The sequence below is a fragment of the Ahaetulla prasina genome, chromosome 3, assembly GCF_028640845.1.
Source record: "Ahaetulla prasina isolate Xishuangbanna chromosome 3, ASM2864084v1, whole genome shotgun sequence".
Taxonomy (NCBI): Eukaryota; Metazoa; Chordata; class Lepidosauria; order Squamata; family Colubridae; genus Ahaetulla; species Ahaetulla prasina.
Window position 1 is genome coordinate 100,849,925 of NC_080541.1, and position 25,479 is coordinate 100,875,403.

At 39.6% G+C, this 25,479-nt stretch overlaps 1 protein-coding gene across 1 annotated transcript in view; it reads left to right on the forward strand.

The window, feature by feature from the left end:
• GABBR2 (gamma-aminobutyric acid type B receptor subunit 2) overlaps positions 1-25,479 on the forward strand; it is a 414,031-nt gene that overhangs the window by 196,144 nt on the left and 192,408 nt on the right. Inside the window, exon 8 of the mRNA XM_058177216.1 lies at positions 14,339-14,399. Within this exon, the coding sequence (XP_058033199.1) occupies positions 14,339-14,399 (61 nt within the window). The remainder of the gene's footprint in view (positions 1-14,338; positions 14,400-25,479) is intronic.

Below are 25,479 nucleotides of genomic sequence, written 5' to 3' on the forward strand. Positions count from 1 at the left end.
GAGGGTGGGTGGAGATGAATATATGGAAGATGATAGTGCCTCTTCTAGTTCCTTTTAACTTGTTGATTTTTGTAAAAATGAAATATTTGTTATAAGAATGATGAACACATTGGTTAAGGTTGAAAACAAATATTCTTAAACAACATTTTCTTCAAAATAACCTCCAAGATTATCAGAAGAATAAGATCCATAATCCCTGAGCTAATGACAAATTGTAGATATGCATTTTTGTTTACATGATCATATTCACAAAAGAGGATCCCCGATTCCTTGGTTGATTCTTTTATTCTTCTGCCAATCTGAGTGAGCCTTAAAGAACTGGAAATGCGGGGATTAGGCAGATTTTCTTATTAAAGTACCAACAAGTTATTGAATACTCAATAAGTTATTAATTACTTGTGGATATCAACAAGTTCTCTAAAGTATGAATTATAAACTCCAACTTTCAACACCTTAATTTTGTGTTTCCCATCACTTCCTCCCTTGATCTCCCTCTCATGTTGAGCTTCATGGTTCTGGGTGTAGCACATTAACATAGTTTCAGAATTTATACAATTTAAAACTGAACATCTAGTAACCTGACATTATCCAGACAATCTTACTATACTGTACTGTACTTTTACTGTACATATGATGATTCAGATAGACCTTGTGATGTATGGCTCATCCAAAGAAGAGCTTATCATTCTTACTCTTGCAATTAATTTCTATATGTTAGTTATCCTTGTCTAATATGGGTTACTGAAGCAGACTATTGGGGTACTTCTCTGTTGTCTGAATGAGAAATTGCCCAAACCTTTGGTCTGAACCTATGATTTTTAATTTGTATCCCTCGTTGTATTTTCTGTGTAATGGTTTCTTTCTACGGAAAAGAAAGATGTGGGCTAAAGGAGTCTGCCTGGAAGAGGTTATATTTTAGGGTTGAACTATATTTTATATAGAGTTTTTGACTGGCTGATTTTTAAGCTATGTCCTGAATTGCCTCATCAGTCAATCTGAATAATATGAAGACACTTGTATTTTTCTAAGTGTGCATAGGTCTAAGTGGCAATTCCTATTCATCCAGTTTTATAGCTAAATATATACCTGCTGCTATCAATACAAGTGTTTCTATTAGAAAGCTGTTTTCTTGGCTGCCACTAAAATTTCACTTTTGTATAATGCAAATTTAGGATTGGGATATCTTGTTTATAAAATAGACTAGTATTCCCATTAACATGGTTTGGAACAGGAAGCACATATTGTGATGAATAAAGCAAATGATTCCATTATAATTTCTGGCTGCATTGCTGATGCAGAGTTAGAAGGTCATTAGGCAGACATCAACAAACATTCATTAGTAAAGAAGTTGATGGGGTCATTAGAGAAGTATATCAGTTCAACTGGAATAAAAGAAAATGTAGACAGCAAAAAAAAATCTCCCTTTTTAAAAACCGGCTTGACCACTTATTTAAGTAAATACATATAAAACTGATAGAGAAAAATCATGTTTCATCTAATGCACAAATACTCCCATTTGTTTTTCTCTTGCAAGGATAGTGGCATAAATGGATTCAGAGAAGATTTATACAAATTAATGATCCATCAGTACTGACCAATTGAGATACATTAACTATTAACATGGGAATGCATCCTCATTCTTAAAATGTCTCCAGCTTTCTATTTTCTAGAAACTGAGAGTGAACAACAGAGAATGTGTCAGCCCATAATTGTTTAATAGTGTCTTGAGTGCTTCACTCTAGCTTATGCTGAGCTGCTGTACTTAGAATCCAACAATTCCTTCTTCCACAGAGTTATTATCTACTTTGTAGATATCCTATTTAACTGCATTTCAGGAGGAATGTAAGGATGCAGCAGCAACAGCAAAACAAACAGCTTAAAACCCAATAGTGTTTCCAGTCACTTAACCACAAAAAGCAGTCTGTATTATTGAACTGGAAAGGAAATGTGTATGTATGTGAATATGTGTATATTCACACATATGTGTGCATGTGCACACACAATGGCAGCCTAAATGTCAGGACTGCCATGCTTCAGCAGATGCCAGTCTGCCATACGAAATAAGGGGAGGGAGGTACAGAGTGGGATAAGGGTGGGGGGGGGTGTAGAGTAAGGGGAATAACTATTCATCATGCTGTCCTCTGAGAGCTGTCAGCCATTCTAAGGTCACACCATGGAATACAACACCTTCCAGCCCACCAAGCCAGGGACTGTTACCAAAACAATTAATCTGAATGTAATTTGATAGTTTGTTATTAGTTGCGAAATGGTGTCTGACCCAATGTGAGCCCATGGACAACTTTCCTCCACGCCTTCCTGTCCTCTACCATCCCCCGGAGACCATTTAAGCTCACACCGACTGCTTCAGTGACTCCAGCCAGCCACCTCATTCTCTGCTGTCCCCTTCTTTTGCCCTCAATTATTCCCAGCATTAGGCACTTCTCCAGTGAGTCCTTCCTTCTCAAAGCCAGGAAAAGCTTCAGGCCCAGACAAGATAACTCCTTCTTGCTTAAAAGTCTGTGCTGACCAATTGGCCCCCATCTTCACCCATATTTTCAATAAATCACTAGAGAAGTGTTATGTTCCTTCTTGCTTCAAACGCTCTACCATCATCCCAGTGCCGAAGAAGCCCACCATCAAGGAACTGAATGACTACAGACCAGTTGCTTTAACATGTAAACTTTTGAGAGGCTAGTGCTTTCCTACCTGAAAACCATCACGGATCCTCTGTTAGACCCCTTGCAATTTGCATACCGAGCAAATAGATCAACAGATGATGCTGTTAATATGGCTCTGCACTACATCCTACAGCATCTTGAGTCTCCAAAGACCTATGCAAGGGTCCTTTTTGTAGACTTTAGTTCAGCATTCAATACCATCATTCCAGACATTCTTCTAACTAAGCTAAACCAGCTACAGGTACCGGAACAGACTTGTAAGTGGATCACAAGCTTCCTAACAAACAGGAAGCAGCAGGTGAAGCTAAGCAAGATCACATCAAATACCTGTACAATTAGCACAGGGGCCCCCCAAGGCTGTGTGCTCTCCCCACTTCTCTTCTCTCTGTATACCAATGACTGCATCTCCAATGATCCATCTGTTAAGCTACTGAAGTTCGCAGATGACACAACAGTGATTGGTCTCATTCGAGACAATGACGAATCCACATATAGACGAGAGGTTGAACGACTAGCCTTGTGGTGCAACCAAAACAATCTGGAACTGAACACACTCAAAACCGTAGAAATGGTGGTAGACTTTAGGAGAAACCCTTCCATACTTCCACCTCTCACAATACTTGACAACACAGTATCAACAGTAGAAACCTTCAAATTTCTGGGTTCTATCATATCGCAAGATCTCAAATGGACAGCTAACATCAAAACATCATTAAAAAGGACAACAAAGAATGTTCTTTCTGCGCCAACTCAGTAAGCTCAAACTGCCCAAGGAGCTGCTGATCCAGTTCTACAGAGGAATTATTGAGTCTGTCATTTGCACCTCTATAACTGTCTGGTTCGGTTCTGCAACCCAACAAGAAAAACACAGACTTCAGAGGATAATTAGAACTGCAGAAAAAATAATTGCTACCAACCTGCCTTCCATTGAGGACCTGTATACTGCACGAATCAAGAAGAGGGCCGTGAAAATATTTGCAGATCCCTCGCATCCTGGACATAAACTGTTTCAACTCCTACCCTCAAAACGACGCTATAGAGCACTGCACACCAGAACAACTAGACACAAGAACAGTTTTTTCCCGAAGGCCATCACTCTGCTAAACAAATAATTCCCTCAACACTGTCAGACTATTTACTGAATCTGCACTACTATTAATCGTTTCATAGTTCCCATCACCAATCTCTTTCCACTTATGACTGTATGACTATAACTTGTTGCTGGCAATCCTTATGATTTATATTGATATATTGACCATCAATTGTGTTGTAAATGTTGCACCTTGATGAACGTATCTTTTCTTTTATGTACACTGAGAGCATATGCACCAAGACAAATTCCTTGTGTGTCCAATCACACTTGGCCAATAAAATTCTATTCTATTCTATTCTATTAAGTGGCCAAAGTATTCCAGTTTCATCTTCAGGATCTGGCTTTATAAAGAGCAGTCAGGGTTGATCTCCTCTAGGACTCACTGGTTTGATCGCCTTGCAGTCTAAGGTACTCACAGGAGTCTTCTCCAGCATCATAAACTGTATATATATTTGTTTTCATAGGTTTTCACGGGTATAGGTATGTAGGTCTTGGTATTTTCGGGTCTTTTCCCGTGTAAGGTTGAGAGTTTCTTGGCGATGTTTCGACGAGGTCTCACTCATCATCTTCAGGCTGGTGCTTTTGACTTCGTGCTTGTGCAAGCAAAACATGGTCGGAGCTGCCGTCTGTCTATAAATACTGGTAGGGAGGTGTTGTGACTCCAGCCCCCGAACCTGGCCCCATGCCCGAAAGTGACTCAGTGAGTGAGGGGGATGGGCCGGTAAGGCTTGCCTCAGGACCACCGATTCCTTTGGCTCGGCTCCAGGAGCCAGAACCAGACCAGTCAGAAGACGTAATGAGGCCATCCTCCCCTGATTCCTCCCTTCCCCAGGCTACGCCTTCAGACCTAGCTGATAATAATAATCAAGCTTGGCTTGACCCGCGCGCGCTTCAGAAGATTAGAGAGGCGGTGTCATCAAAAGGAAGGGTGGGGCAGGAGCCCCACCCCACAGGATATATAAGGAGCTTTGGGACTGCTCTCACTCCACGGGAAGCAAAGTTTAGCTGATCCATTTCAAAAAGAGCTGAAAGTCTTGCTACGTGAGTCATTTGTTTGAACTTTGGCAGGCAGCTGCGATTTCTCTGCCAGGACTGATAAGAGCCATGAATCCACTGGCTGAAAGCCAGCTCGTGGGTCTGAAGTGGGGAAGGAGACAGAACAGGAGGTGGGGAGTGTTGCTGTGAGCAGGTTGGTTGGCTGTGTGGTTGCATCTTGATTGGTAGATGGAGTGGGTGTTTGCAGATTGGTCAGCTGTTTCGTAGCATCCTGTGTGGGTGTGGTCCTAGTCTTTTGTTCCTGAGCTTTGGTGTTGTGGATACTTTTGGCTTTGTGCTTGTGCGAGCAGCTTGTGCATGCTTGTGCTTGCAGCACGAAGCCAAAAGCACCAGCCTGAAGATGACGAGTGAGACCTTGTCAAAACATCGCCAAGATACTCTCAACCTTACATAGGAAAAGACCCGAATACACCAAGACTTGCACACACACACACACACACACACACACACACACACACACACACGCAGGTTTTGGTATGTTTGGGTCTTTTCCTGTGTAAGATTGAAAGCATTTAGGCAACATTTCGATGAGATCTCACTCATCATCTTCAGGCTGGAGTTTTTTTGGCTTTGTTCTTACGTGAGCAAAGTGTGGATTTTAACTGCTGTTTCTCTATAAATACTGGTATAGGGGGTGTTTTTTGAATTGCTGGCCTAGCTGTTGCAAGCTGATTGGTTGGCTGTGTTGCTACATATTGATTGGTTAATGGATTTTTTTGAATCGCTGGCCTAGCTGCTGCAAGCTGATTGGTTGGCTATGTTGCTAATTGGTTAATGGGGTTGATGTTTGTGTGGGAAGTAGCATTTTAGGCCCTGGTCTGGTTCCGAGTTCGAGGTCCTGTTATGTGTTGATGTTTGTGTGGAGAGTAGCATTTTGGGTCCTGGTCTGGTTCCAAGTTTGAGGTCATGTGTTGATGTTTGTGTGGGAAGTAGCATTTTGGGCCCTGATCTGGTTTCAAGTTTGAGGTCCTGTCGTGTGTTGGTGTCAATTTTTGTAACTGGGATTCATTTCTTGACTAGGGCTAGTTTCCTGATGTTTGGTAAGTGGGAGGTATCATCACGTTTATTCATGTTATGGGGGTGTTTCTCTATGGCTTCCATAATTATTCTCTTGTGGTTGTGTTCAGTTCTGGAGATTAATTTGATTCCTTCAAAATCAATGTCATGTCCTGTTGCTTTAAGGTGTTGGAAAAGAGATGAAGTTTTTTCTTCTTTTCTGACTGCAATCTTGTGTTATGCTCTCCGTGCATTTATTCTCCTATTAGTTTGTCCAATGTATGTTGCTGGGCAGATTTTGTATGGTATTTCATAGACTCCTTGGTTTTCTAGCTGGATCTTGTCTTTGGGGTTTCTTAAAATGTTGGCTATTTTTTGGTCTGTGCAGAAGGCTGTCTTGATGTTGTGTTTGTGGAGAATTTTGCTGATTTTAACTGTAATGCCTTTGCTATATGGGAGGAGGGCAATGCCATTGTTTTGTTCTGTGTCTTGGTTTTTGGGTTGAATGTCTCTTTGGATTAGGTTTGTAATTGTGTTTCTTTGGAATCCGTTCAAGATTAGTACATTTGTAAGTGTGTGTAATTCAGTTTCCAGGTAGTCTTTTTCAGCTAGGTGTTTGGTTCTGGAGATGAGAGTCTTGGCTACGGAGTTGATCTGTGCAGGGTGGTGATGTGATTGTGCATTTAAGTAGCGGTTGGTGTGTGTTTTTTTCTGGTAGATTGTGTGTCCTAGGGAGCCGTTTGGTTTTTTGTAGATTAGTACGTCTAGAAAAGGGAGTTGGTTGTTCACTTCTCTTTCCATGGTAAATTGTATTTTGGGGTAAAGGCTGTTGAGATGTGTGAGGAAGTTATCCAGTTCTTTCTTTCCGTGTGGCCAAATTACGAAGATGTCATCTACATATCTGAGCTAGAGTTTGGGTTCATGTTCAGATTTATCTAAAGCGTTGGTTTCAAAGTATTCCATGTATAGGTTTGCGATGACAGGTGAGAGGGGTGATCCCATGGGTGCTCCTTCTACCTGTTTGTATCTTTGTCCATTGTGAATGAAGTATGTGTTGCTTAGGCAGTGGTTGGTCAGATCTAGGATGTGTTTGGGGGGCTGTATTTGTTTTGGATAGCTGTCAATGCTTCTTTAATAGGTATTTGGGTGAAGAGGGATATGACATCGAAGCTCACAAGTAGGTCGGTGGATTGTAGGTTTTGTTTCTTTATTGTTTCTATGAAGTGGAATGAGTTTTGTACGTGTGAAGTGATGGATTCTGCGTATGGCTGAAGTTGTTTGGCAAAAAAACACCCCCCCACACCAGTATTTATAGAGAAACAGCAGTTAAAATCCACACTTTGCTCACATAAGAACAAAGCCAAAAAACTCCAGCTTGAAGATGATGAGTGAGATCTCATCGAAATGTTGCCTAAATACTTTCAACCAACCTACCATAGAGATTGTGTGAATATTCATTGACACTAATGATTGGGAACTAGAATAGCTCTGCTGTGAGGGGAAAGTTAGAGATGGTTGTGAGACTTGCATGTTCTAAGGAGTATGAGAACTATGAGATGTTGAACCACGCTGGATAGGTCTCAGAAGAGCCAGACAAAGAGTGCCTGTCCTATAAACCACATGGTAATTCATAATTTGCAGAAACCCATAATGGATTGTTCATTAGCCAGGTCAATAAGGATTACGCTGTTAGAGTTCCTGGACATCTGGTGATAAATGGACCACAAGACTCAGGACTGTTGGCAGAGGAACCAGGGCCAGCAGCTGCAGTACTATTGGAAGAAAAGTTGTCTACCCATCACAAATATATGAAGATTGAAAACAAACAAATAATGATGTTATTACAAATCAAGTCCAACAAGAAGAGGATATCTGAAAAGACTTCCCCAGTTCTGGAAAGAACAACATCCAGAATAAGAAATACAGAACGGAGGCTAGCAGATCAGTGCTAATTTATAATAGAAAACAAAGCATTCATAGAAGTAGAATTGGAAGAACTGCCAAGGTCTACCCAGGGCAAAGAAATCAAAGTCTTGCCAGAAGTAACTCAGACGTAGAGGCAATTCAAGAGAATCAGAAGCCAGCATAACTATTGAATCATTTTCATTCCCAAACTAGGCACCCTCTACTCTGCCTTCTCCTCAGGAAGAACAAAGCTCTCAAACTAAAAAACAAGAGGAATTGAAGCAAAGAATAATTATCTAAAACAGCACAAAAATAACAGAATAAGGTTACTTGCTTTTAAGTTTTTACAGTGATTACAAAGAAACAGTATAAACCTCTAATTTCAATCAAATCAGAAATGTTTTTTAATCAATCTGTGAAGCGGCTGCAATGAATCAATCAACATTTGACAAAGAAATAGTGTCATTTTGGGCACAGGTATGGTTAATGTCTGGAAAACCCCCTGGGATAATGAAATATCCAGCAAGAGAGGAAACACCAGGCAACTATTTTTTTTTATTTTTTTATTTTTTTATTTGTCACAACATTATATATAAGCATAAGCATGAAATAACTATACGATATATAAGCATATATATAACCATAAGTATGTAATAACTATATGAAATTGTATACAATCAAAGGGAACATTAGGACAGGAACAGTAGGCACGTTGGTGCTTTTATGCACGCCCCTTACAGACCTCTTAGGAATGGGATGAGGTCAATAGTAGATAGTTTTTGGTTAAATCTATTGTGTACTTGTGTATTGTTGTGATTGAAGTTGAAGTATTCTTCAACAGGAAGGACGTAACAGATGATTCTATGAGTTAAACTCAGGTCATGTCGAAAGTTCTAAATTTTCTAAACCCAGGATTTCAAGTCTGGTGGCATAAGATGTTTTGTTGTAATCAGAGGAGTGGAGAACTCTTCTTGTAAAATATTTCTGGACACGTTCAATTGTATTAATGTCCGAAATGAGGTATGGGTTCCAGACAGGCGAGCTGTATTCAAGAATTGGTCTAGCAAATGTTTTATATGCTCTGGTTAGTAGTGTAGTGTTTCTGGAGAAGAAGCTACACAAGATTAAGTTTACAACTCTTAAAACCTTTTTAAGACTACAGGCCAATTACCTACTTACTAACAATTTCAAATTGCTGATGCAATTGATCATTGCAGTCCATGAAAGAAATGACTTCAGTTTTTATTCTTCTGGTAACATGTAAATACATCAAACGTGGTAAATTCCTACTTTCATTGAACTGTTTAACCTGTTTCCAGAGGTATCATACGTATTTAATCAGTTTCTTGAGTATGGCTGTAACATTTTGGCGTATGTGATAACATCTTGAAATGAAAAGACATTTTACAGTAAAGCTGATAAAGCTATCCTTGTTTTTAAAAGGTTCCATATTTTAACAGATTTTATCTCATACTGTAATATAAAATTTTAAATCCTTTTGTTTCTTTATATCATAAATACATATACATGAATACATATAAATACATAAATACATGTTATCATATAAATAGTTCATAGCTAAATTACATCCCTATCATGGTCCACCAACTGATGCTGTGGGGATTTTAGCATGGTGTCTGGAAGCTATGGAACCTTGGATGGCGAAAATGGGCTTTAGCTCAAATCTAACAGGACTAAGCTTTCGTTTAAGACACCCTGTATGCAGTAAATTTCCATCTTAATTCTGCACTACACTAAACAGAACAGGGGTATAATTTGGGGGCCTGACTTCAAGGAACAGCTGTGGCTAGGAAGGCCTTTGCACAACTTCACTTATGTGGTAATTGCACTTTTTCCTTGGTCTGAATGGCATCACTTGACCATTTTCCAAGTGGATTAATGTAATGTCCTCTATATGGAGCTGTCCTTGAAGAACATTTGAAAACTCCAGCTGGTTCAGAATGCAGCAATGTGGGCCGTTAAGAGTATGTCTCGGTGTGTCTATTGTTACTGTTCATCTCTGCTCCTCAAGCTGCATTGGCTTCTAGTATGTTTTGGGATCAATTCAAGGTGTTGGTTGCCACGTATAAAGTTTGCATGACAAGGGACTGGGGTTTTTGCAAGTCAGCTTCTCCCTAATTGTTTCGACTTGTTCCATCAGATGCAGCATGATGTGGGTTCCATCAATTTAAAAATGTCATCTTATGGGACCCAGAAAGCAGGCCTTTCTGTCCCAGCACCTGTCTTTTGGTACAACATACTTCCTGAGATTTAATTCATTCCAAATCTCTTGGCCTTTCAAAAAACCATAAGACCTAGATGTGCTCCTGCATTGAGGGGGAGGGGTGTCAGGGGTTTTATAGGAGCCATTGGGGCATTCTTAGTTTATTAATTTTTTAAAAATCTTGATAGTCATTATAACTTTTATATATTGGTTTTTGTTTTTTGTTTTTGTTTTACTTCTTTTTATTTGTCACTAGCTGCCCAGAGTCACAATGGTGACATGGGCATACATGTAAATCTAATATGATGATGATAGTGATGGTGATGATGATGGTGATGATAGTTTCCGTATGTTTTTAAGACTTCCCTGAAATTAAGAAATTAGCAAAGCAAATAGTCATTAGGCTATTCCCCCTGATGTGTTACACTTCATCTCAGGAGTAGGGAGCTGTAATATTTTTTTTAAAAAAAATCATAAATCCAATTGACTATCTGAAGTGATAGAAGTTATTTTTTTCTTATAATTCTTAGTCTTCATGCATAGATTTGGCTGTTGTGACTTACTTCATATTCAACCTACTATCACGCTGTCATGATTAGAATTATTAAAAGCCATTTGAATTTTATACTATTCATTCAAGACGTTTGCAATGAGTATTGTCATGTAAATCATGATCATGGAAATAATTTTAACCTCATAGGATAAATATTTACTACATAGAATATATTTTTAGCATTGTCCAAATAATATAATGCATATCTTGATTTTCTCTTGGATTTTCCAAAAGTCCTATGTAAATATTAATTTCATAGCTTTTCAAAATGTATGCATTGAAGCCTGTCTGACTACATTAAAGACCGTGCTGCGGTTTCATGGATATGAACAAACAGCAACTTGTGGCTTTGGCTTGCAATTAGTTGTTGCAATTTTGTTGTTATCATTGTTTTTATTAAACAGCTGGATTATCTGAGAGACTGCCTCTGTCCTGTGATTTCTGCCTGGCCAACATGATAGGACAAAGTGGGCATGCTCTGAGTCTCCTCAGTTAAACAGTGTAACCTTTTGGGACTCAGGAAGCATGCCTTCTCCATAATGTCATGTCTCATCTAGAACAGGGGTCTCCAACCTTAGTAACTTTAAGGTTTGTGGACTTCAACTCCCAGAATTCCAAGCCAGCTGAGGAACTCTGGGAGTTGTAGTCCACAAGCCTTAAAGTTACTAAGGTTGAAGACCCCTGATCTAGAAGGAATTTTTCCTAAGATCTGAGTAACTGCTCTCCTGATGATGTTCTGGGAGGACTTGAAATCTGGCTGTTCTCCCAGGCCTTTTGGTGGGGTTATGGATGCCTCTGTTTAAAATATGTGTTGCCTGGATCAACATTATAAAACAAGCATTTTGTAATCGTTTTTAATTAATTGTGTTACATACATTCTTATTTATGTGTTGTTTTTATGATTTTTTTTTTAACTTTGTGATTTGCCCAGAGTTGCACAGCATTAAAATTGAATTAATGAAAAAATAAAGTAAATTTTTATGTTTGGGTAAAAATATTTCAGAGTCAGATAGGATTTTCAGCCTCTGGGAGCTCAGGATTCATTATCACTCTTTGTATCTGTCCTTCATTAGGGCAAAAAAAAAAAAAAGCAAAATAAATGGTTCACAGGAAAATAAATCTTGATGAAGCTGCTCAATTTTAGTATTTTTTCTTGGAGAATTACGATTCTCTTACTGCAACACTTAGCTCTATTTTTATTTTAACGTTCAAACTGGTTCTGGTTCTGTTGATTCTATTAAAATTTTATGTTATTGTTTGTTAATTGTTGCTTCCTGTATTTCATAAATTTAATTTTGTAGCACACATGTACTTTATGTTTTGAGCTGCTAGAATATTAGTATTTACACTATCAGCTTAGGTTTACTTCTTGTATTATTTCTTGGGATAGTATATAAAGGCAAATCAATTAGTAAAACAAAATATTGTATTTGAAATTTATGCAAAGATGAAAATGAGAATTCGATAAATGATAAATTTATGCTAATAGACTATTGTAACCAGATATGTGCTGCTTAATATATCTTTTGAGCGAAATCCTTGTGTACTTATTTACGTTGGAATTGTGTTTGGGAAAATCAAATTACCTATTCCCTGTTGTTCTCGTTATTGTTATTTACTACTCAAACAATACTCAATCTCAGTTTACAGATTTAATATAAACAGTTAACATGACTTCAGAAAGGCTTACATCGATTCAAGGCAAAATGCAACCAACCTAACAATTCCAGTTCTTTTTACCCCTATTCATTCAAAATTAGTTTGTATACAAATGTTTAGGCTTATCACTTTGATGGATTCTATGTATGAACAGCCATTGTTTATCTTTCCCTATTAACAGAATTTTCATTTGACTTAACATCACATCATATTTTTAGATGATGTGTATCAAATACCTCACAACCACCTTATGAGAAATTAATTAAAACACCTGCTTATTCCAATGCCCATATTTAGGTGCTGTTTGTTGATAATGCTGATTTTACACTAAGGCAGAGTGCACTATCCATAGGCTATAGTTTGGGACATTACAAAGTAGTAAAGAATACTGTAGTAAGAGATATTATTTATTGCAATGAACAAAGACATACGTTCAGTTTTGCAGCTACAAAGATTGTTGGCTGTATAGATACAAAGATAGCCAGGAAAATGATTAAAGCCTGGGAAAGGGGCCCCTTATCAGTCAACAAGAGTGCTGATTTACCACCAGCTTATCAGATATTTAGGAGCTGAGGTCTTGCCAGGACAAGAAAACAACAGCCAATTACCAGCCATCAACACACAAATCAACCAATAGGAAGAGACCACATAAATACGATGCATAGGATAGGCCAAAGCACCCATTCCAGTAGAGAGAAATTCCCCTGAGGGTGGGCTCAGCACCATTCCGAAAGCTCAGAAGACTAAACCTCTGGTCCTGGTGACTGACCCAGATTGCATCATTTAGATCCATCACTTTTATTTTGTTCATAAGATTTTCCCTAGTTTCTTCTTTTACCAGCAGCTCAATAAACTCTACCCTTGTGATGGCATTTAAAAAAAAAAAACTACTATGAAATGGCAGCTTGTAGAAAGACTCCGAGGAATTTAAAGAGCTGTATGTGATTGTAGTGCATACTATTCTTATGATTTCCTATCTCCCAAGAGCAGGTGAAAGTGGAAAACTTCTGAATTCCATTCTGGTTACAAAAAATTTTTTGTATCCAGGCTTCTATGTTTTTTAAATATATATATATTTTAAAAGGTCGTTGATTCCTTTTCTAATGCAGTACCTGCTTAGCTTGGCCAAAGCACACAGAAATCCTCCCTGTTATTTGCATTCAATTAAATTTCATGTGCTTATGGCACATTTTTTAAATGTTGCCTGTTTTGAAAGCTTACAGCAGTATAGTAGTTTACAATTTACACCTTTCTTTGCAGTAAGTCCATGTCTGCAAAGGAATTAGTAAAATAATTAACTTCTCTTGTATGCATGTGATTTGTTTTCAACTTTTTAAAATATAGTTTATTCACATATTAGATTCTGTAATTTGTAAGTTACATCTTTAAAATGATTGGCATGGTTTGGCTAGCTATTCAATATGATAGAATCTGCTGTCTTTGTTATATATAAATGAAATGGCTGCCAGATTCTGCATGAACATTCACAAAATACAAAATATCCATTTATAAGAAGGCAAACTAGTGTGGTTCTTTCCTTGCAATCCTCTATTTCTACAGGATTATATCTTCCAATCCTTTATGTACTTTTTGGGAAGATGTGCATAATGCCAAATTAAACACTGAGCTGCAGATATGTACCATTTTACTTTCTAAGAATGTCTATGTGGTTTATATGGACCGAGAGACATTGCTGAAAATAAAGGTGATGCTGGTGGCTGATTCATTGTAGTTTAGATTTATTTATTTATTATTTATTTCCTACCTTTATTATTTTTACAAGTAAGTCAAGCTGGTGAGCATATCCAGCACATATTCCTCCTCCTATTATCCCTGCAACAACAACTCTTATGAGGTGAGTTGGACTGAGAGAATGACTGTCCCAAACTCATTCAGTTGACTTTCATGGTTAAGACAGAACCTGCTCATGATTTCCCACTTTTTAGCATGATACTTTAACCACTAGGCCAATTACTATTAAAGCAGGTGTTTTTTTAAAATAAACATAGGTAGAGAATGTGAAGTGAGCCAAGGAAGAAGACTATAGGCATCAGTGCTCATGGCACAGGTTGTCTATCCCTGGTTTGATAATTATTCTTACTGTTATTTAAAATAAGCAAGTTGTGTAAGGGTATCACAAACCTTATTATAAGGCATCTATTTACTTTACTTAGGGTCAAGTTATGTTCAGAAATGGAGAGAGGATGGGGACCATCAAATTCACACAGTTTCAAGGTAGGTGACAGATATTTATTTATGCCTTGCACCTATATTATTATGACTGTGGATTTCAATTTGAAGATATAGTATTCTTTGCTTTGTTTTATACTTTATGATGACATGAAAGTAAAAGGATATATGTCAATAAAATTTAGCAGATTACATAGCAATAAAGGAATATCTTTAAAAAAATAAATAGGATCATTTATGTTAGAGACTGAATTTTAAAAAAAAATGATGTTAAAAGAGTAGAAATATGGTAGGCTAATCTTTTTTTATTCCTTCTGAAAAGTGAAATAGAATTTGCAACTTAGTACAGTTGCTATAGTAGAATTTCTTCCTTTCCCTCTTCTGCATCTTTCTTCCCTTTCTTCCTTTTGCCTTTCATTTAAAACAATGACATTTTTTGATAGCCAAATATTGATGAAAATTGTAATAGTACAATGGCTTGGATTCATTTTAGCAAGAGTATATATTCAAGAGAAGATACATAATTTAAACCTGACACTTTCCAGATGTGTTGGAATTGGAGCATCAGGATTTCCCAAGGTATTTGGATGGCATTAGTTTGGCAAAAGTTGCCTTAAATTATCCCATTTATGGAAGGTTTATTATAATCATATATAATATAAGAATCATGCTTTTAATATGCTACATTCTTGTGACATGATTAGAAAATGTACTGTATAGATCATATAGAACTGCAGATTTAAAAAAAATGATTAACAAATAATTAGCATTATCAGATAGAAAACAAGACATATTAAATAAAATGTAGGCATGGAAAGGATTAAAGCTTCAGTTATCTATATTACAACTGAAAAATTAATTAATTTAATTATATTTGAATATTTCCACGAATGAATTATCTATGTCCTTTTTGAGCTACTAAAGAATTATTGAATTGACAGAATTATTAAGCAAAAATGTATTTAATGAATTATTTTTAAAAACTCATTGATAAGTTTATTTATTTATTTGATTTCTATAGCCGCCAATCTCAGCAAACAACTCTGGATGGCTCCAGAGTTAAAAAAACAATTGAAAAACATATATTAAAGTTAAAATCTTAAAAACATTTTAAAATAATAAAAATAATAAAAACATTAAAATTTCTTATTCAAATACATGCAAAGCAAGACATCTGGCCATTTAACAATATAGCTTTGGCACATGCAGCACCCCAGGCTCGGGAGCTTAGCCGTTTTTAAAGCTTTATGGAAGGCTAACAGGGTTGGGGCCATTCTAATCTCTGAAGGGAAGATGTTCCACAGAGCAGGGGCTGCTGCAGAAAAAGTTCATTGTCTAGTCTCTGTCAGCAAACATTCTTTGGCTGATGGGATCTGCAGCATGCACATCCTATCTGATCTGGTTGGAAGGATAGAAACACTGGAAAAAAGGTGATCCCTCAGGAACCCTGGTCCCAAGCCATGTAGTGCTTTATAGGTAACCACCAGCACCTTGAATTGCATCTGGAAAAACATACTAGTGCAACTCACGCAGGAATGATGTGATGTGTGTCATATATCTGGCACCAGTTACTATCTGCCTGACTGCATTCTGCATCAATTGAAGTTACCCAACACAAACAAAAGTTAACACAGTAATAGCAATTTTGTACTAAACACAGACAGATAAAGATTTCTCAGTAAAGAGGGCAGGAAGTAAAAGAAGATGGTGGACTGAAGATGGTGGAACCAACATTTGTGACCATGACTATGAGCATATTGGTTTCTTCAATCCTCTCTGGATAAACAGAGGAAACCCAAGCTGTTCTCCTTGCAGTTGCAGCTGGCTTAGAAGTTTTACTAATTTTAACTAGGGTTATTTATATTTTAGTATTTTAAATTGTTTTAAATTTTGGCCATTCTGTAATATGTTTTGTTTTAGTTTTGTTTTAAAGTGTATATTGTTGATTTTTAATTGGCTGTACACCGCCCTGAGTCCTTCAGGAGAAGGGCGGTATAAAAATCGAATAAAATAAATAAATAAATAGTTGTTCCTCACAAAGAGACCACAAGACTGCAGCCTTGGGGGCCGGGGTGGGGGGAATCATGAGACAAAGGAATTTGCTATCGTTGCTCCAGCTGCAAAATGGTGCTTTTTCAAAGGGCAGTAAATTTGCTCTTCCTTTGCTACCACTTTCAGAAATTGCCAATTCACTTCTTCAAAGAAGTTAGACATCTTGAAAGTGGCAAGATTGCAAACATCAAGTGAGTGCCTTCATGTCCTTAATATTAAAAAAATATGAAGATTTATCATTATAAACTTTAAGAATTTGAAAAAAATGGCAAAAACCAAGGCAGAGCTTTGGCCTAAAAGCATTAAGAGCTCAGAAAATATTGGAATAACGGATTTTGGATATTAAGTCTGAAAATAATCTTAAAGAATAAATGCATTTTGGGGGGAAAGAAAAATTGTTTTTGATATTGGAGACATAACAAGACACGTAATTTATAATTACACATTCAGAGATATCGTTGAGGAATTGCACCCAGAACTGCACTGGGGCTTTCATTTATTTATTTATTTATTTATTTAATCGCATTTTTATACCACCCTATCTCCCGGGGGACTCAGGGCGGTTTACAGCCTAATAAAAACATACATATAAATACAAAATAAAATACCAATTAAAAAACTTATTAAAATCAATTATGTCAGCTATATTATTTCAATCAATTATGTCAGCTATAATGTTTCCTATGGGGAGCAATCCATTTGAAGAAAAATATGCACTAAAATCTAGCTGAAAACAACACGATCAAGGCTTTGAATTGGTCATCAAATATAAAGAAAAAAAATGAATGAGGCTTTAAAAATTAAGAAGGAAATAAAAATGACAATTCCAGAGAGGAACAATTTCTTTTTGTTAGACTGTTTAAATTATTGAAGAAGTTCATAACAAGGAACAACAATCATCTGAATAAAGAGAAAGGTTGTATTTTTAAAAAAGGAATACAAAGTTGGTTTATAAGACCAGGTTAAAATGGGACGTTATTTGTCATTCTTTTTAGAGGCTGATGTCTGGACTGGAAAAATGTGGCATATTGGATTTGCAAACATTTAATATGTTGTTTTTCCCCCCTACAGTTACTTTATGTACACTAATTGGATAGCATTTAAACTGGCTCTGTATCTAATTATCTTTTTACTTTAAGAAAGTTTTGTGAATTGGTTTTTAGAGGAGAAATTATCCTTCCTTGTTACATTAAATTTTAGTCTTTTTTATGTTAGGATACTAGGATTACTTAATATTTTCTAAATGTGGATTTGTTTAGAGTTTAAAGTCGAGATATGGAAGTATTGAATTGGATATATTATTATTTGGGATAGTTTTCTTCGGAATTTTTGGTATTTTGGATGGAAAACTGAAGCTTGTATTTTTTTAAAGGAGAAATGGTCCCTCTTTGCCACGTTAAACTTTAGTTTTTTGTTTATACTAGGATGTCAATACAACTTCATGCCTTTTAAATGGGATTCGTCTTATTGCTAAGAACTGAAATGTGGAATGTTAAGTTTTATATGTGTTAATTAATGTTGTTATTTTGCAGCTCTGTTTGAATTTTTGCTGATAATTGGATTGTAAAAGATGCTACTTATTTTATTTGTCCATTGTTAAGAGTTGAGTTAAGAAATGAAGAGTTATATACAGTATTTGTTAATTAAGAGGAGGTGAAGAGATTATGAAATTGATTATACATAGGATGAGGGTGAGAAGGTGCTTTCTTAGAGGGATTCTTTTTAATTTTTTGCTTTCTTACACCCTTTTTTTCTTTTCTTTTTTCACTTTGTATTGTTGGAACTAAACTTTTAAATAAATATGAATACATTTATAAATAAAAAATAAAGATTGTAGAAAGCAAGGCAGAAGGCACTCTATAAGCACCAGAAATAGGGCTTACATTAAACCCAGGTCTATTGCCAACTGTGTTTCTCTACCTATTCAAATAAAAAAGGATAATGTTCTCTGTTAAGTTTGGGTATTGACGAGGCAGGAGACCAGGTTAGTGACAACAGCTCTTTAATATAGTGTGACCCAGCAAAACTCTGGAGAAAAACCTCTCCTTATATACACTTCAGCCAGAGGCTGCATCCAATCAGAAGCGAGATACTTCCCGCCTAAAACTCCCGCCAAAACTTACAGTAATACATTACACTCCTTCCCTCCCAGAAGGCACTTTGCCAATATTTACATATTACTTCTCTACGTAGTCCCGCAGGTACGTGGGGCGTCTCCTGACTCTCCCGGACCTGCGCAATTCACTTTCTGGAGTTGAGTCGAGCTTGCCGGAGGGGCTTTTCGTTCCTCTGAGCTCCTCCTCCCGGCCATCCGGCCCTCGATTATTGCCGGCTCGGACCTGCTGTCCTCTAGAGGGACCGGAGGGTGTCGCTGGACTTCGCCTGACTCAGATAAGTCTCTGTTTGGTTCTACGCTTTCTGTTTGTTCTCGGCTCCAGTCAGCTGTGGGGTTAATTAAATCATAGTCAGGGCTGGTCTCGCCTAATTCTGCCTTATCGCTCAATCTGTTTCTTAATTGATCTATGTGGCGCCTCAAACTCTGCCATCGTCTATTTCCACTAGGTAAGATTTGGGGCCCGTTTGTCTATGACTATCCCCTCTTCCAGCTTGGGCCGTCGCTGTAATTATGTGCCCACACTGAGTCTCCTATGTTTAATTCTCGGATTCTATCTGGTTTTGTTTTGAACCCGTCCTGTACGTAGTTGGTGTAGCCGGTCTAGTGGGCACCGTAGCTTCCGCCCATTAATAGCTCGGCTGGGCTGCGGCGGTGGCCACACAGGGGTCCTGTGTTGACGGTTAGGAATGCGTCGATGTGTGCCTGCCAATCGCCGGGCCGCCGTGATAGCGCTTCTTTCGCACTCCGAACAAAACGTTCAGCAAGGCCGTTCGACGCAGGGTGGAACGGCGCTGAGAGGGCATGTCGGATGCCCTCTTCAGCCAGGTACCCTTCAAATAATGCTGCGGTGAACTGTGGGCCGTTATCGGACACGAGGGTGTCCGGTAGCCCGTGCGTGGCGAAAAGGTGTTTTAGTGCTGCAATGACAGCTCCCGCGGTTGTGGATTTCATTAAGATGATCTCCAGCCATTTGGAGAATGCATCCACCACAATTAGAAATGTTTGGCCGTGGAAGGGGCCGGCAAAATCAATGTGTATGCGGGACCAAGGGCCTTGGGGTTTCTCCCACTCCAACACTGGGGCCGTAGGTGGTAGTGGTCTGGATTCCTGACATACCTGGCATCGGCCAACCCTGTCACCGATTTCCCTGTCCATTAGGGGCCACCAAACATAGCTCCTGGCTAGCCCCTTCATCCTTACAATTCCTGGGTGACCCTCATGCAGTAGTTCCAGGACTTTTTTTCTCAGCTTCTCTGGAACTACCACCCTATCCCCCCAGAGCAGGCACCCCCCTTGCACAGACAATTCCCCTCTTTTCTTTACAAACTCTCTAAAACGGTCGCCCGCGCTGGCCATCCCTTTGAACCCAACCGATTACAGTTCTTAAAACAATGTCCGGTAGGAGGCCGAGCCACTTCCTGCGATGTGACTGGGCCAGAGTCCCAAGAGTCAATTAGTAGAACGGGGTGCCCGGAGTAGGGTCCTCGATTTCCCGGCAATGGGCATCTGCTCAATCGTCCGCATGCCCCAGCTCTTTCCAGGTCGATGCTGCAGTTTGTAAGAGTAGGCGGCCAGAAAATAGTCCATCTGGTCAGCCGGGTGATAGTGCCACTGGCGTTGGGCGGTCGCCAGCCAGTAATCCCAATAGCGGTCTGTGGTCAGTGATAATTTCAAAGTCTCTCCCAAAAGCGTATTCGTGAAATTTTTCACCCTGACACTATTAGAGCCTCCTATCTAGCTGGCTGTAATTCCTCTCAGCCGGGGACATCGTTCGTGAATAGAACGCTATAGGGGCTTCAGTGCCGTTTGGGAGTCTGTGGCTAAGTACAGCTCCTACTCCATAGGGGGACGCATCACAAACCAATACTAACGGCAGTCTGTTGTTGTATTGTATTAACAGGCTATCGCTTGATAGCAAACTTTTTACTGCCTCAAATGCCCTATTCTCTGACTTCCCCCACGACCAAGCAGTGTTTTTTCCAAGCAACTTATGCAGCGGTTCAGCAACGGTTGCCTTGTCTTTTAAAAACACGGCGTAAAGTTTACCAGACCCAGGAAAGCCTGGAGTTCTGTCTTGTTTTTGGGTGCTGGGGCTCTCTTTATCGCCTTGACTTTGCTCTCAGTGGGGTGAATCCCTTTTTGTCTATTCTATAGCCCAAAATTCAACAGATTCGACCCCTATCTGACACTTGCTTGCTTTGACTTTTAATCCTGCCGCCTAAAATTGCCAAAACTTTCCTTAACCGCTTCCCAGTTCTCTTAAATCTTCCCTGATACCAACACATCATCGAAATAGGGTACGACTCGGTAACCCTTGTAGGAGCCGCTCCATCAAATTTTGGAATAGCCCGGGGCCACACTCACCCGAACTGTAACCGGGTGCACTTAAAGGCACCCGGTGCGTTACAATGGTCTGGGCTTCAGCTGTGCTAGCATCTACGGGTAGCTGTTGGTACGCTTGTGCCAAGTCTAATTTGGCGAAAACTTGTCCGTGCCCTAGTGAGTGCAATAAGTGTTGCACTACTGGAACTGGGTAGGCGCTCTTTTGCAATGCTTTGTTCAAGGTAGCCTTGTAATCAGCGCAAATTCTTATGGACCCGTCTGGTTTTATAGGGTGACGATTGGCGTCTCCCATTTGGCATGGTCAACTGGCACTAGTATCCCTGGCTGACTAATTTATCTAACTCTTTGTCGATTTTAGGTTTGAGTGCAAAGGAACCCTCCTTGCCTTTAACCTAATGGGAGCTATTTGGGGTCTAAATTGAAGGAGATAGGGGTCCCCTTGTACTTGCCTAAACGGTCCTCGAATCGTCTGCGAATTCCTCCATTAGGGCGTTTGCAGGTTGCATCCGCTCCGGTGGGCGCCAGTCACCCCATTCCCAACGCCCGGAACCAGTCTAGCCCCAGCAAGCTTGGCAAGGTTCCCTCGACTAACGTGATGGGCAGGGTCTTTTCGTATGTCCCGTACTTGACCTCGGCGGTCGTTGTCCCTCGAACAGGGATGCGGTTGCCCTGGTAATCCTGCACCCGGGCCGTTGTTTCTGTAGCTTGCGCTTTGCGATGTCGGCAAGGCTTTCACAAAAGTGTCCCAGGACATGATTGTGATAGCTGATCCTGTGTCTACTTCCAGTCGGCACGATGCGCCTTCAATTGTCGGGTTTGTGAAGATCTTTTCTTGATGCGGGTAGCTGCGTGGTCTATGGTAACAGTCATTCGGTTTGACTTCGCTCTTTCTTTCCTGGCCAATCGCGGGTCGCCTCGCCGATCTCGCGCTCTGATTGGCTGGTTTGAAATTCGGCGGGAATGTGGGGTTTGCATCTCTGACTCAGAGCCGCTCTGATTGGCGATTTGAATTTTCGGCGGAAGGTTGGGGTGCTCGGCAGACTTGAGCCAGGTGCCCTTCCTTTCACACCGCCGCAAATGGCGTCCCTGAACTTACATCTTTGGCGCTGATGTCGCCCGCAACTTCCGCATTCCTCCGGGTCTTCCTTGTCGATTTTCTGGTGTAGTGGACTTCTTCCTCCTCTTTGCTGGTTGACTCACGATAGGTTTCTTCGTGGTGGACTGTGCTCGGCTTTGCGCCCGCCATCGGCGTGAGTCGCTTTTGTAAGGTGTCTGCTGCATGGTTGGACATCTCATGGGCTCTGGCTTCGTCCAGGCCGTTTGCCAATGTCAGGGTGCTCTTGGCTAGCAACCGTCTCCTCAAACGGATGTCTCTGACCCCCCGTATAAGTTGTTCCAGCAGCTCTTCGTCCAGATCGCGGTACTCGCAATGCTTGGAGGCTTGTCTCAGGGCTGCCATGTAGTCGCTGATAGACTCGCCTTCTTGTTGCCTGCGCTCCCCAAACTCCTCCCGTCGAACGTATTTGGACGGGGCTGGTGCGTAGTGATTCTTCAGGAGGGTCTGAAGGGTCTGCCACGATACGGAGTGTAGCGGTGTTGGCTCCGCTAGGGCTTCTGCGACGGCGATGACTGCGGACCCACAGTGGCTTATGAAGTAAGCCCGTTTGCGGTTGTCGGAGACTCCCTGTAGCTCGTTTGCCTCCAGGAAACTTTCGAAACGGGTCATATATATTCCCCATGTCTCCTGGGCAGGGTCAAACGGAGTGGGTGGCGTGTAGCCGGTCATCGCTGCATTCGCTATCACCTTGCTGGGTTTGATTCTCGTAGTGAGTTCAGCTCTGTTCTGGTGCTCTGCCTCAAGATCCCACCTTCGTCGCCAATGTTAAGTTTGGGTATTGACGAGGCAGGAGACCAGGTTAGTGACAACAGCTCTTTAATATAGTGTGACCCAGCAAAACTCTGGAGAAAAACCTCTCCTTATATACACTTCAGCCAGAGGCTGCATCCAATCAGAAGCGAGATACTTCCCGCCTAAAACTCCCGCCAAAACTTACAGTAATACATTACATTCTCAGTACACCACCAAGTGCATTAAGTAGCTGAATCTATATAGGTACCCACATTCTATAATAATATGATGAATTCCACTATCCCTAAAGAAACAAGCTGAAGAGACCCTTCCTGATTGTGCATCTTCACATTTCTGTGAGGATAAGAAGCTACAGAATTAAGAATCAGAGTAAGAAGCAAGGATTTAGTCTTTCCATGAAAATTCTTTATTCAGCTCACTTGCTCTATTATCATCACAGAAATCCTAACATTCAGACCATTTCCTATAAAGCAAGTAAGAAATCAAACCAAGAAAGATTATTCCAAGTTTCAGCTCACATGAGCAACAGATTTACTTTTAGGGCGTGCTAAGCTATTGCATTAATTTATGAGAATGAAAGCAGAATCTGCTTTGCCAAATGATGAAAGAGTTCAGATAGTGAAATATATTTTCTTATGTTTTTAGTTTTATGCAGAGTGTGAAATGTGTCCAAAAGCAAATTTGCCGCTAGAATAAAATAAGGGGAAGGCTTCATGTGACTGTGTCTTTTAAGTTAAGGATAAGGATTAATATGCAAGGTTTGAAGGCCGCTACTCCAAAGTTCAGTTCTCAACGTCTCCTCTCCTAATTATCAGAAACAGCAGGAGTACCTGAAATCAGTATTCTTCCAGATCCTACCTCCTTGGTTGCTTGCAAGACCAGTCCAGTTTGGTCATTCAAGGAAGATAGAGTAGAAGAATTATTTGCATATACTCCAAATGAAGCAGTTGCAAGGTTGGTTCTGTCAGGAAAGGCCTGCTTGAAAGCCAACTTTGTATTTTGAAAAAGATCTCCTTGGGGAACCAAATGATGTCATTGAAGGAGGTTGAATTTCGGGCCCTGTTTGTTTGTTTATTCAACATATTTCAATAATCCCCCACTTCACATGAAATTGAAGGTGGGTGGTGAAAAATACTTAATTAAAAATACATAAGAAACAATCAGAATTTTAGAAATAATATAAAAGGGTACCTAAAACAAGAGAGGATTATAATAACTCTATAAAGGAACCATTGCAAAATCTCTCCATCCCCTAGAAGACCCCAGGCCAGATAACATAGTCAGTTCTTGAGGGACTTGTAGAATGTTGAGAGGGATGGAGCTTTATTTATTTATTTATTTTTATTTATTTTGTCAAACACAACAGTATATATAAGTATAAGCATGAAATAATCATACGAATTGGATACAATCAAAGGGAATATTAGGACAGGAATGGTAGGCATGTTGGTGCTCTTATGCACACCCCTTATAGACCTCTTAGGAATGGGGTGAGGTCAATAGTAGATAGTCTTTGGTTAAAGCTTTGGGGATTTTAGGAAGAGACCACAGAGTCAGGTAGTGCATTCCAGACATTAACAACTCTGTTACTGAAGTCATATTTTTTACAATCAAGATTGGAGCGGTTCACATTAAGTTTAAATCTATTGTGTGCTTGTGTAGTGTTGCGATTGAAGCTGAAGTAGTCTTCGACAGGAAGGACATTGTAGCAGATGATTTTATGAGTTATACTCAGGTCATGCCGAGATGAGGTGTGGGTTCCAGACAGGCGAGCTGTATTCGAGAATTCGTCTAGCAAATGTTTTGTATGCTCTGATTAGTAGTGTAATCTTTCTGGAGAAGAAGCTACACAAGATTAAGTTTACAACTCTTAAAGCCTTTTTGGCGATGTAGTTGCAGTGGGCTTTGGCACTTAGATCGTTTGATATGAAAACTCCAAGGTCTTTGACGTGGTGAGGGTCATCTACAAGGTCATGTCCATCAAGCTTGTATTTAGTGTTCTGATTCTTTTTTCCAAAGACAGAGCATTTGCTGGTTGAGATTAAGTGAATTAATCTCACTTCTGGGGGAAGAAGATTCTACAAGGCAGGCACAGCAACAGAGAAGCCCCCCTCTCCTGGGACACCCCCCCAAAATCTAATTTCATGGCAGATGGGACCCACAGCATGCCTTCTCTGCCTGAACAGACGGGCCAGGCAGGTGTAATCAGGGAGAGACATCCCTTAGAAAACCCAGCCCCATGCATAAAGAGCTTTAAAGGTCAAAACTTTGAATTAGACCAGGAAGCAAACTGGCAAGCTTGCAGCTTGCAGAGCTGAGATGTAACATGTATCACTCTAGGGGCACATATTATATAGGGGCTACAATTCTATATTCTAATAATATACATATTATATAGGGGCTACAATTCTATGTAAGATGTATATATATTTTCCCCTGAAACCTTTCACAGTATCTTTCTCAGACTTTTTTAAAGTGAGTTTTCTTTCTGGGATTACAGCCAACTTGATAGGATATATGAAAATATTATGAATGGGCTTTGATTAGTGCTAGTTAAAACCCAAAAGACGTGGAAGACATCTTGTAAGGAATCTGCCTAGAGAAACTGCAAACTATTTCTGTGCATGAAAAATAATTAGGTAGAAAATACTGAGGATTGTTTTACGTATGCATGAACATTCTCTGCTTTCTCTACAGATTTAATTTTCAGTTTAGTTCATGAACCAATTCCATGTAAAAGCGTT